The following is a 12940-nucleotide window of genomic DNA, read 5'->3' as shown; positions in this document are numbered from 1 at the left end:
AAGGTACTTTTCCCCTTTTGTATCCAGCATAATTATCAAAGAACACTTTGCACATAAAAACCCATCAATTTATTAAAACCAGAGACAGTTTTACACCCGAAGAGTGAAGTAAAGCTGGTCATCACCATGCCAGGATGGTAGAGCTGGTACATCTCAACTTTCCACACTTGGTTTTTTTTATTATTATTATTCCTGTACTGGAAGAGGAAGACAAGCTCCCTTCCCTCTGCCAACCTACTCCTGAGCTTTGAGTGAAGCACTTCTTGAACAGAGCTACACTTAAAATAACTCCAGAACAAACAGGACAATGACAAAAATCTCTTTGGCAGGTATAGAAGAGACCAGAGCCACTAAGAGGCAGCTTATTACTTTGAGATACTCTGACTTCAGACACTGATCTGGCACTTCCCTTTAGTGCTGTGCTACAACTCATTAAAATTACACAAGTAAAAACTGCTTTTACATCTGCATAAGAAATTTAAATGCATTTAGGTTTCATAGTTTGCCAACTGCAAGCTGTGGTCAGCTTTTGAAGAGGTGTGGTTTGGTGGGGTGGGTTTTTTTTCCTCCTACTTCAAAATAATTACTTCAAACTAAAATAAATTTGGGTTTGCTCTGTCCCTGACCCTCCCTTCACCCCCAGTTTCCCCCCAGCTCTGGCACTGGTGTGTTTTTACACACCCAACACAACAAGCAGGGTCAAGGACAAGCTCATTTGAGACTGAAGTGTGAGAGATCCCAGAACAGCGATCACAAGTAGAAATGTTAAGACTGCTCTTGCCTCGAGCTGCCCTCCCTGCAGGTGACAGTCGCTGTTTGAACCAGACCTTCAGCACGTGAACAGAAAGCAGAGCCTGGTTACAGGCCCCTGGTTTATCAGCCCAGGCAGAGATTACAGGCAAGAGTGAAAAGAGAGAGAGTTTCATTAGAAATGTGCTGTTTCTTTCATGTTAATTATCCAACTCTTCATTAGTAGCAGGTAAGGGCTGTATTTAAAGGTTTCCTCTCCACTGGGAATTACAGTCCAGGAGAAATGCAGACCTGAGTGTCAAGCCCTGAGCTGCCAAGATGATTTTTACTCAAAAATGTTGAGGGTCTCTCTGCACATCCACCCACCAGCCCTGCTGCCACCCTCGCAGGATGCCAGGGGAGAGGGGACAATTCTCCACACGCATCTGAAGCGGCAGAACCAAGCAAAGTGTCATCATCCACGCTGGGATCCAGCCAAGATCCTCCTGCCCCTCGGGATTAGCACAGCAGCTGAGCAAGTCAATTCAAAAGAGGATTTTTGAGAGTCTGGGTCAAACTCACACCTAACCCAAGCACCAGCAGTTGCTCCCAGGTCCTCAAAGCCCCCACTCCCAGTGACACCAGGCTTGAAATTGGCTCCACACCCGCACCTAGATGCCCTGAGCCCCGCAGACAGGAGAGCTGGAGAGAAGATTGCAGGCATCAGGGCACACGCAGCCATCGCTCCGAGGACGCGGTGCCAAGAGCTCGGTCTTGCCAGAGGCAGAAGTTTAACTCTGGGAGAGCACACGCAGCACTTCGGCCTTTAAAGATGAAGAGGAGTGCAGGGTCACTCCAGGGGCTCCGATATTGGTCTCCCAGCATTCAAATCCACAGGCACTTAAATCTCGTTTGGCTGCTTCCACAGCCAGCGGGGAGGTGTCTGCCAAGAGGAAGGCAAGAGCAGGCAGTTAGTCAGCTAGGCCACTGCAGGGGGAGCGGGATGGGCCACGGCACGTTGGAACACACGTCCCCTGAAGTAGGGCCAGCGCTCTGCAGATCTGACACACACAAATGAACACACTGAATCGTCCCTGTATGAAACACCGCCAACCACGCTGCCAGGCAGCTCTGCTAGACACCACCCCACGTTAGTGACACAGCTCCACATCCCACCACAGCCATACAAGGGTTAGGGTTGTATTCCTCTCCTTCCAAACCTGACACCACTGGCAGGGCCACGTGGAACCAGGGGAAGGATGCCCAGGGTGAGCAGAGGGTTACTGACCTGGTCTCAGCAGGGTGATGCCACAGCCGCCCCCGCCAGCCCCGGTCAGCTTGCTATGGAGGCCGTGGGACATCGTCACCTGGCACAGCCTGTCCAGGGAGGGATGGCCGACTCCCATCACATTTAAGTGGTGTTGGTTTATATCAAAGAGTTCCTAAAAACAACCACATGTAAGTGAGATGAGCGTGCATGGTGACAGAGGTTCTTCACAGCTGTGGCTCCCCCCCTGTGCCCTCCCTTCCCAGCCACCCCCTGATCAACCATCTCATTTCTGCAAAGAGTTTGGCCACCAACACGTCTCAGGGCCCAACAGCACTGGGCAGCAAGGTCAAGGCCATGGTCTGAGCCCTGGGCTGCTCATCTGTCCCTGTCCCCCCCCACAACTTGTGCTGCTGCTGCTGCCCACCAGAGTGACAGTGGTACAACAGCCCTGACCTCTTTGCTCAGGGAACACAGAGAAAATCCTCATCACCTCGAGCTGCCAGCAGGCATTTATTTCAGGCATTCAATCAGAGCTCCCCAGTGCCCCCCGACTGCTTCACCTCTCCCCTGTCACACGAGTGTTGAGCAGGAGACCGTGCAAGCCCCCTCGCTGGTCATGGGAAGGGCACTCAGCCAGCATCTCTCATTCCTGGCTGTCACCCTGCTCTGCTCTGCAATCCATCCAGCGTAACTAAATCCAGGGGACTTCTGACACAGCCAAGTCCCAAACGGCGCTGCTGGAGAGGCGACGTGGAGTCACCTCCCCTTGTTTGCACTGTGCAGCACTTCTCCCTCCCCCTGGGCTGTCAGCCAAGGGGCCTCTCACCAGCACCATGCTGGGAATCTGGCACCCAGCATGAGTGGGGTCAAGAGGGCTCTCCCTTTGAGGGAAAGCAGCACAAGCCACTCTCCAAGCAAGGCTGCTCTCCAAGCAAGGCTGCCTGGCTCTGGTGAGCAGCAAGTGCATCTCTGCCACACTGTCCCACCCAGCCACAAACCCCTCTGCTCCTGGAGAAAGCTGCCACAGCAGCAAAGTCCAAATGGCCCAAGTGATGGACAACACCACACAGAGGTGGGAGTTACAGCTTCTCTCCTCCTCGTGCCAGAGGTGAGGAACCAAGGAACAAAGGGAAGGGTTTGGCACCAGGCCCCCAAGCACCACAGTGCCCTCCCAGCTCATCACCACCATCAGTGGAAGATGCTCATTCTCAACAACACTGGTCTGACACCCCAACTCGACCATCTCCCAAGCATGTGGTGGCTGTTCCCATCGCTGTCACAACCAAGGAGCTGGCTGAGATGGGACCAGTCCCACAGAAGCTCCCTAAGAGGAGCCCTGTGCTCCCTCCTCCAGCCAGTCCCACCAACTGCTGCCAAGGCAGCTCCTGATGAACCAGAAGGGATGCAGGGAGCAGTGGGAGCTGGGCTACAGCACACAGGTCACATTACCCTCCCTCAGCTCTGCATGAGTCTCCTGCCAACACCACACAGGAGGGGACGATGCAGAAATAATCCCTCTCTCCCCTCCAGAGCATTTCTGTCCTGTCTGCAAACAAACATGGGGAGATGAAGCACCCAGTCGCACGCAGAGTGTGTATATCACAAGTTCTGTGCTGGGTGGGACAGACGTCCATCTAGAGAGCTCTTGATATGCCTGAGTGAGGGCACAGCGCTGTCTATGATGATCCAAGACACCTGTCATCTCCTGATCTAAAATCTGCCAGGAATCGGATGACAGCTTATGACACAGTAGACTAGTTCGATGGTTCAAATACAATGCTGTCCAGAAAACATTTCAGAAACAGTCAAATATATATATATATAACGCTGCATATAATCAACTGTGCCTCTGTGGGCAACTCAAACACAAGACAAAACAACAGATTCAAGATAGAAACCTGCTCACTGCAGTGCTGCTTCCCAGGCACTGTACACAGGCTGCTTTGGCATCTTTCATGTCAGGATCTCAGTGCACACTTCAAATGAGCCCTCCTCTTCCCCCTCTCTCAATAATTCCAACAGTCTGAGCAATAAGGCATTAAAGTGGAGAGGAGATGTCTGAAGATGTACTGCAAACAGACTCCAGGTCTCTTCCAGCTGACACCAGCTCAGCCATCATTAGGGTCAGCACGCCCTGATGGGTACAGACACCCACTGCCCTCTTGGTGTGAAGGGAGCAGAAGGACTTCACCACAGATCCCATGGGAGACCCTCCCGTGCTTGCTGCAGTCCCAGCAGCAGCTCATCCATGTGCAGTGAGGTGCAACAAAGCCCAAAGCAGAGAGGAGAAGGCTGTACCAACCATCTGCTAACAGCACAGCCCAACACTGCTGCCACAGGTCGAGCTGGGACACCAGCTCTGTGCCACCCCAGAGCCCTCTCCTGCACCCCCAGAGCACACTCAGGGCTGTGGAGGGGACAACCTACCAGCAAAAGCAAGGACAAGCCGAGGTCCTCACAGGAGAGCTGATGGAAGGGCTCCAGATGCCAACAAGGAACTACACCGCTGGTACCAAATGGTTCTTGACTGTCCAAGTCACTTGGCACCCAGGGCCAGGCCAGGTTTGTCTCAGTTGGGACAGTGCCACACATCCTCACCCCATGGTTGCACGGATCGGTATCACAGAGCTCTCAGCACTGAAAAAAACCCCACTTTGCAGCGTGCACAGAAGCGTGTTTCCTCCCAGCAGAGCAGCCTCTCCTGCCCTGAACAAAGCCAAGACAAACACGGATCTCTGTATGCACCTCATGCATCAACGTCAGGTCAGCTCTGGGCACAACTCTGTTATTCTCTGGAGCCAGGATGAGCAGAGAGCAATGGGAGCTGGCTCGTAACCGGTCCATCACAAACCAGTGGCTGCTGGGCTCGCTGCTCTTCGCTCCAGCCCTGGCAATGACAAAGCAGCTGCTTCCCAGGCAGCGGCTGCCAGAACGAGCGCGGCTGGCGTGCGGTGCAGGGAGAGAGCGTCTCTGCCTCAACTCACTCCATGTTTCTTAGCAAAGGGAGACAAAACCTCCAGAGCTACAGGCCCACAGAGCACCAGGCCCGCTCCCTCCCTCCCTGTGCACCACTGTGGAAAGACACCAGCAGCATTTGCTGTCCCTTGGCTCCAGGAAGGGCATTAAAAGCCGCACACACAGACCACGGTTTCACTCGGAACTGAACATTTCCTGCTATCAAATTTTTTTTCTTAGACTTAATGTTCTTTAAATGACATTTTGATGTTCAACAGTAACAGTGTCTAAAAATACTGGCGAACAAGCCCCTTACCTCCAGCACAGGGTAATGCTGCGGTGATGGATTTGCAGGCATCGCTTCCAGAACACTTTGGCACTCCTGAGAAATGGCATCGATGGAGTCCAGCACCGGGTTCATTATAGCAGGGAACTGGGAAGGGGGGGGAAGGCAAGATGTGAGAAGACTGCTGGCTAGTCTTCCAATACCACTGTGATAAAACTGGCCCCAGTGTCTTGGATCTGGACAATTCCTCACCCTACGTGGGGCTACTCACTCATGGAAATCTCCCCAGCAGAGCAGGGCAATGGTAAGTTGCTCCCACCTGCAGAAACTGGAGGAAGAGAGGGAAGCAGGCCAGAAGAAGGAACTGGTGATTTTTGTGGCAAGCCCTGTTAGTGCTGGAGAGGAGGAGGTGAGCTGAACCCCATTCCCAGGGCAGCTGGGTGTGAGCTAGCAGCAGGTAGGAATGCAGTGACCACTGGTGGGATCTCCCAAGAGATCCCCACAAGACCTGCAGTCCCACACAAGGAAACCTGAGCTCTTGAGGGTGACCCCAACCCCCATCCTGCCCCAACACATATCTCCATCCCCGTGACCATGCAGGTGCTGCACCTTCAGGATCTTCTCTTTGACACCAGCCACCAGGATTTTGGTGCTTCGAGGGACTTTTGTATTGGTCAGCAAGATCCTCAGCGTTGGCACCCTGGAAGCAGCAACAAGAGACACCTCCTGGCCTCTCTCCTTTGCAGTTCCCAGCAGCTCCCAAGGCCCAGAGCTACAGTTCATTCTGCCTCAAAGGGCCTATTTGAGCAAAACACCCCAGATAAGGAGTCCCTTTAGCTTTAAAAAAAACTTAATCAGGTGCTTAAGCACTGGCTGGGTGCAGGCTCGTTCCTCTCAGATACACGGAACAACTACAAGCACTATAAATAGAACTGTAATGTATTTACTGAAATCCAGGTTTTTCAAGCTAAATTTTTCCCTTTGAAATACTATCTGCGAGACTAGCCAGCAGTAGCCATTAACTGCTAATAGAGCAATTTCATGCACTGTGAAAGATTTTAATGGAGTCAGATTATACTTCCTTGGCAGGAGGTAGAGGGAACACGCAGGACCTGGATTTGTCTGCAGCTTGGTTTTCACACAGTCCTACCATCAGGTAAAAGCAAAAAAATTCCCCCCTCCCCACAATGTCATTTGCTGCCAGGAGCAGATCTGTTCCTGCTGCCCATAATGCCATGAAATTAATATTGATCCTTTGTGCTGTGTTCATCTAATGTCAGATAATGACCAAACATTTCATCGTTCCCATCCACCCCAAACCCAGAGAACACTCAAGCCACCCACACCCACAGCAAAATCAGGCTACAAAGCCCCTCCACCACACTGTTAGTGATCTCCCATCAATCTCATACCCTATGAGATCCACCTAATGCCTCTTTGACATATTCCACCCACCAGATGTAAGAGTTATTTTTAAACTCGAATATTACCTCTTTAATGGTGTGATTTTCCCCGATTGGTATCTCAGGGCTCCACCTAAAGTAAAATACATGCATTGTCTGGGTACACAGCCAGCTGAGAGATAACGGTGTCGTCAGAGACAGCAGGTCTTTCATCTTTAGAACCTCACCCAGAGAATATGACAGTAATTGCAAGAAACACCAGCTAAATGAACCATGTTCCCAGACAGCATGAATCTGCCTAACCCTGCTGACTTAATGAGAGGGTCTGGCTGGACGTAGTTAACCCAATGCCTTTCCCTTTGCTCTCCTCTACTTCGGGTTCACAATCAGTATTTTTTTTAAAGGCAAAGAGTTTGGCCAGGGTTAAATCTTCACTGGAAAAAAAAAAATTAAATTAAAAAAAAAGAACCAAGCAGTGATTCCCTGGGGCAGAGCCAAGCACGCAGGTTTCAAACTGGACTGAACGTGTGCACTCATGTCAGCAGCCATCCTTCAGCGTGGAATTTCACTGTCCAGAAGAAATGTCTCACTTGGCTCCTACTTTGACAGAGGCATTGCGATTAGGTCTCATTAGAAAGATTATTAAAAGTCTCCAAGGACACTTCCAAAACACTTGGAAGTCTCTGCTAATTGAAACTAAATGACAGCTGTCCAACTGCATTATCCTTGGGACAGGATTAGGTTTCTTTGTTCATGCCAGAATGTTTAAATATCAGTTATTTGTAACAGGGTCTCTGCCCGACAGCACCTGCCTGGGGGATGCAGATCTCTGGTGTTCCTGCAGCCCCAAAAGCTCAGCTGGCTCCAGTCCCAGCTTACAGATGGGACAAACCAAGACAGGGATGGATTCCCTCTACTCAAGTCAAACCAGCAACCTGAATTTGGGAGTTTCTTGTCCTGGCTCCATCCAGTGTCCCTGCAGCAACCCCAACCAAGCCTCATCATGTGCAGAAATGCAACTTGTGGCATCTGCTCGCCGCCTGCCCACAGCTGATGCACACTCCTCAGCAGAGGACAGAAGTGTGGCTGCTCGCCCCCCCCCCCCCCCCTGCCTCTCCTCAGCACCCACATTCATTGCAAACACAGACGTACCCCAGGTACCGACAGCGTTATCCACACCCGAGGGGTTGCCGTGGATCACCCGCTCCCCCTGGAAGGCCCAGCTGTTAATCAAGCTCAGCTCTTCTTCTGGCCACCTGAAAGGCAAGAAAATGACTCCAGTACACAACTGAAACCAGCACACAACCAAAACCAGCACATGGTGAGGGACAGAGAGAAGCTCCAGAGGCCACAAGAGATACAGAGACAGCACAAAGGGCACAACCACTACCCAGCGCTCCCGCTGGCGAGGGAGGGAGCAGATTCAGGAAGATCCCAGCCTTGGCCAAACGATGACCAAATTTAACTGAATGCAAGTCCAGACTTATCCTCACCTCCCTGACACTGTGTGTTACCACACATCTTGGCCTGAGATCCTGCTCCCCAGCAGGCAGGACGGTGTATTTGTCAATGCAGAAGGCACAACGTGAGAGGAGAACAGTAAAAGCTGCGTTTCACACGGCAACCTCAGCCTCTAATTGCCAGCTGCTCGGCTGCAGAAGCTTCACAAATTGGGTCAAAAGGTGTAGTTAGAACTGATTTACTGTCTCCAGCAAAGACTTTGATTTTTTTAGGGATTAACTCCTCACACTTCAAGCTGCACCAGGTGCTGGCACTTAAGAGCACAGACGGGAACCAAATGCAGATCCAGAAGGTGTTACACTAAAAACATAAAAACAAGGGTTTCTGTTGTCTTAAAAGCAGTCACACAAATGGGGGAGGGCTTTGAGAGTTAAATGCCGGCACAAAGAGTCTGGTGCTGGGTCAGGCTCAGCAAGGATCAAGGCCCCTGACTGAACATATTAATTAATGGGCTGTAGCAACACAAAAAGCAAACACAGAGCTGGCAGTTACAAAGCAATTCCTGGCTGCAACTCCACTGCAATCCCACCACAGCGCCTCTCAAAACCCCGCTGCTCTGCACCCACACGCCCACCCAGCTATTTCAAACCCACTCCCTCACTCTGTGCTGAGGGACTATCTCAAACCCTGGCACCCCAAGGGAAGCTCAGCACCCCCAGGGAGCCAGCTAGCCCTCCCACACCCAGCTGGAACACAACAAACACGGACTGTTGGAAAAGCATCAAACAGTCTTGCATAAAATAATGAGAACAGTCACTGCTAAGGCAGGGCAGAAATCCTGAGAGCCACCTGCTACCTGGAAGCCACTTCCTTTAACTCCCCACTTCCCTGGGCCTCAGCTGAATGTCTTTATCCATCTCCACACACACCTTTCATTTCACTTGCCAATATTTAATCTGCGAAGCATTCAGGAAAACAGCTCACGCCGCCGCTACTCAAAATAGAAGCGCAGTTTGCTGTAAACCACTTGTTTTTAATCCTCTTTGAGAGGCTGCGATTCTTCTCTACACAGGAGTCATTATATCACGCTGTTCTTTTCTTGCAACGTTAAGCAAAAACCTTCTGAAGTCTGACACTCCCATCTCTCACTTACCCCTCTGCATGCCAGCTGGAAGAAAAAAATTACGCTGTATTCAAGCTGAAGCGAAGCCGTGCGAGCAGGGAATGAAGACATCCTCATCCTGGCTGCTCACCGCCTGCTTGGGAGCTGGCTTTTCATCTCTCATGCCCTGTGACTACTGGGGAGACTGGCCTGAGCACACAGTGTACAAACTGCTCTGCTCTAGGGATGTGTTTCTGGGTCAGGCTGCAAATTCTGGCTTGGAAGCAGAACAGAGTCACCCCTTCTTAGAATCATAGACTGGTTTGGATTGGAAGGGACCTTAAAGATCATCCAGTCCCAACCCCCCTACCATCAGCAGGGACACCTTCCACTAGACCAGGTTGCTCAAAGCCTCATCCAGCCTGGCCCTCAACACTTCCAGGGAGGAGCAGCCACAACTTCCTTGGGCAACCTGGGCCAGTGTCTGACCATCCTCACAGTGAAGAACTTCTTCCTAATATCTCATCTAAACCTCCCCTCTTTCAGCTTAAACCCATTTCCCCTTGTTCTGTCATTAACTGCCCTTATGAAAAATCCTTCCCCTTTCTTGCTGTCTCACTCTCAGTTCCACACAAAATCCCCAGAAGCCAACCATAAAAGGTTGCACCTGGAACCAAGGGCACAAGGGAGGGTTCTGCAGCTCCAGCTGTGATAGGCATCTTTAAACAGAGCCTCCTCAGACACACAGCACAGCAGACCAGTTTGTCAAGACTGAACTCCAAGGGAAAGCAACCCAAGGGCAGAAGGAAAGAAACTCCCTTTCACCAGCCACTAATAAAGGGGAAACTCAGGCAGGAGATCAGAAGGAAGTGTACCACATGGAGAGAAAAAAAAATCATGTGAAAACACAGAAAAAACAGAAAGGAGACTCAACTCCTTGACACAAAACCTGAGAGATGCTCAGGGACAGAGCGGAAATAGAGGTTAAAAAGAATTCAGCACATGATGTGTGTTTTATTTGCTTGGCAAAATAAAGCTTTTTCTTCTTTAAAGTATGTATATCTTACACTAGACAAGGAAAATGGTGGGAGTTTTACCAAGTGCCTGCATCCAGTTGCTTTTATCAGGAGAAGCAAATTGTAAACACGTGGTTCACAGGTCAGAGCCTTGGGACTGAGCATGTCTCTGCTGCTGGGAACACAGCACAGCAGTAGGAGAGGGAGGGGAAGGAGCTGGGCTCAGGATGCCACAGCCCAGGAGTCGGCCAGAGAGAGACCAAGAGAGGTGGCAATGGCAGGATTTGTGCAGGTAAAAGGAAAGTCAGGGGCACAGAGAGCAGAGCTGCCCTGGGCTGTGCAGCCCAAGCAGGGAGGCTTCCCTGATGGGATGCATTACCTGGCTGTGGACTCTCCCTCCTTCAGAGGGCAGGAGATGGCTCCACACGCCGTCAGCAGGGCCCCCGCCAAGCAAACAGCGTACGCAGCGCTTGAACCCAGCCCAGCTCCCGTGGGCAGCTCAGACCACACCAGTATATCCACACTTGGAACATCTCTGAAACACAAACACACAGGATGTAACACAACGACCTCGAATTCCATCTTGAGGAAACGTTTCAAAGGCAAAAGATGCCACAGGAAAAGCTGGTTGAAAACTGGCAAGATCAGCACATGCATCCCACACACACACACACCCGGCTTCACAGTGCTCAGTCAGAACAGCTGAGTAGCCTTGGGAAGCCATTGTACCAGAACAAAGCCTTGCTGAATTGGATCCCTGATTAGCACAGCTCAGGGGCCCTCAGTAACTAAATACTTGAGTAGCACCACGAAGAGACCCTTCAAAGATTGTTGTAAACACGATTTTAAACATATTTCTAAATAAAGCCTAAATATCCCAAATGCTTAAGTGCATAGTTACATCCCACTGGAGCACAAGCTGATGGGGAAGATGAAATGCACATGTATCTGTGCTCACATGGCCCCTTTTCTCCACTGAATGAGTCCAGGTTGTGTTACAGACCCCAGCATCAAACCCAGGAGCTTTTCACTGGCTGGTGAGCAACGTGAACTATGAACTGATGGCTTCAGAGCAGGCTGATGACAGCCCCAGTGCTACCACTGAGCAACTCTGAGACTGCAAAGCACAACATGCTGCAGCTGCACATCATCATTCTTTAACCTTTATTCCTTTGCTATGAATATTGAGGTCAGGTTCTGACTTGGTATAAAACAGCAGCTCTGTATCAGACATTGCCCTCATCTCCAAGTCCAGTAACTTACACTGGTACCATCACCAGTTCAGAAACTGGAACAGCCCTGAGCTGCTGTTACCCCACGTTCTCACATTTTTAGGAAGATTCAGCCCACAAGAGGGATCAGACAATGAATTCACAGCTCATTTCTGTAGCAGTTTTTCTAACCTGAGGCAGGACGACACGAGCTGCTTGCTGGAGGCAGGGACGTGTCTCTGCTGCTCTTGGCTGTGCAGGAAGGGAGGGATGAACTGCTCTGACTGAAGCACCTCAAAGCTTGATGCCTAAATAAGAGCAGATGATTCCCAGCCCACCAAACAGCTCAGCTCTGAAGAGTGTCTCCTGAGGTGCTCAGAACCCACATGAAGTGAGATTCCCTGTAATTTCTTATTTTGCCTCAAAGGTTTGGGTCCTTCCCATGACCTTGCAGAAGCAATTAACAGTGAACAAAACTCAAGAGAGATGTTTATTGTGGGGCAGGAAGACAGCCTTACCCATATTTAGCCGAAATAGCCAGGCACATATAAAGGAAGGCAAGAGTAGCAAGGCTCTCAGGAGCTGAGGCTCCGGCAGTGATTCCAGCAAACTCTCTCAGTGTATCCAGCTGTTCTACGCTGGGGGACTTAGATTCATCAAAGTCAGCTATGGAAGCAAGCAGGGGAGAATTTAAACACTTAGAAAACAGGGAATTGTTAAACTTGAAAGCAGTATTTACCAGAACAACACCTCCTGTTATAGCAGGCAGAAAAAGATTGAGCCAATTTCATATTTCACCTACAAACTTTCTGAGGATTCATGATAAAATAAAAGCAAAATCTCCACCAGTCACACTGAGAACCCAGTGTTTCCACATCCCAAACCTGCTGTATTACAGCCACTGCCTTCCTGCCTACACTTCCCAGTGCACCCATCCATCACTATGTGGAACCTGGCAAGTCACAAACTCTTTATTAAAGAACGTGGATATTCTGATGCACTTCACTCGAGTTTAGACTCCAAACTGCCAGGAACAGGCACTAGTGGAAGAGAACTTTTGGTCAGTGCTGAGAGAGGTTATCAATGCTCTGAGGCAGCAAACTTTGTCCTGCCTCCCACTAAGGCAATGGTGCTCATGAGGATCACAGGAGTCAGTGTCAGGTCCTCCAGAAGGAAATGGCACAACTGCCAGTCAGGGGCTTCCCCCGGTACAAGATGCCACAGAAGTTCCAGTGAGGGCTGGTGTGGGGCAGAGGGGCAGGAGAGCAGGCTCTGCACCCTGCCTCCCCTCACTCCAGCTTCAGAGAAACTCCTTTGTGGCTCCCCATCAGTAACACACCTGGATGCGGTCCCTGGCTGGCTCCTGTCTGTACTACAGCACTACCTGAGCTACAGCAGCGCCAGAACAACCCCCTGGGAACCTGAAACAGGAGGACACAGCCAGGGCAAGGAGCACTCACGGGTACCGGAGCACCGGGCCGGTCACTGCAGGCACAGAGGGGGCGCG

At 50.8% G+C, this 12940-nt stretch overlaps 1 protein-coding gene across 1 annotated transcript; it reads right to left on the bottom strand.

Annotated features, from left to right (window-relative positions):
• Positions 1-1520: 1520 nt before the first annotated feature.
• MVK (mevalonate kinase) lies at positions 1521-12099 on the bottom strand (the record flags this gene model as incomplete). Its single annotated transcript, XM_010162332.1, has 8 exons — positions 1521-1672; positions 2018-2171; positions 5271-5387; positions 5850-5940; positions 6731-6776; positions 7796-7899; positions 10602-10757; positions 11952-12099. Coding segments are annotated over 8 exons (968 nt in total), but the record flags the coding sequence as incomplete, so codon positions are not given.
• Between the last annotated feature and the right edge of the window lie 841 nt (positions 12100-12940).

Source organism: Antrostomus carolinensis, unplaced genomic scaffold (assembly GCF_000700745.2).
Source record: "Antrostomus carolinensis isolate BGI_N321 unplaced genomic scaffold, ASM70074v2 scaffold46510, whole genome shotgun sequence".
In the NCBI taxonomy this organism is placed as follows: domain Eukaryota; kingdom Metazoa; phylum Chordata; class Aves; order Caprimulgiformes; family Caprimulgidae; genus Antrostomus; species Antrostomus carolinensis.
The sequence above is the reverse complement of the archived record's forward strand: the minus strand, read 5'-3'. Positions and strand labels throughout refer to the sequence as shown.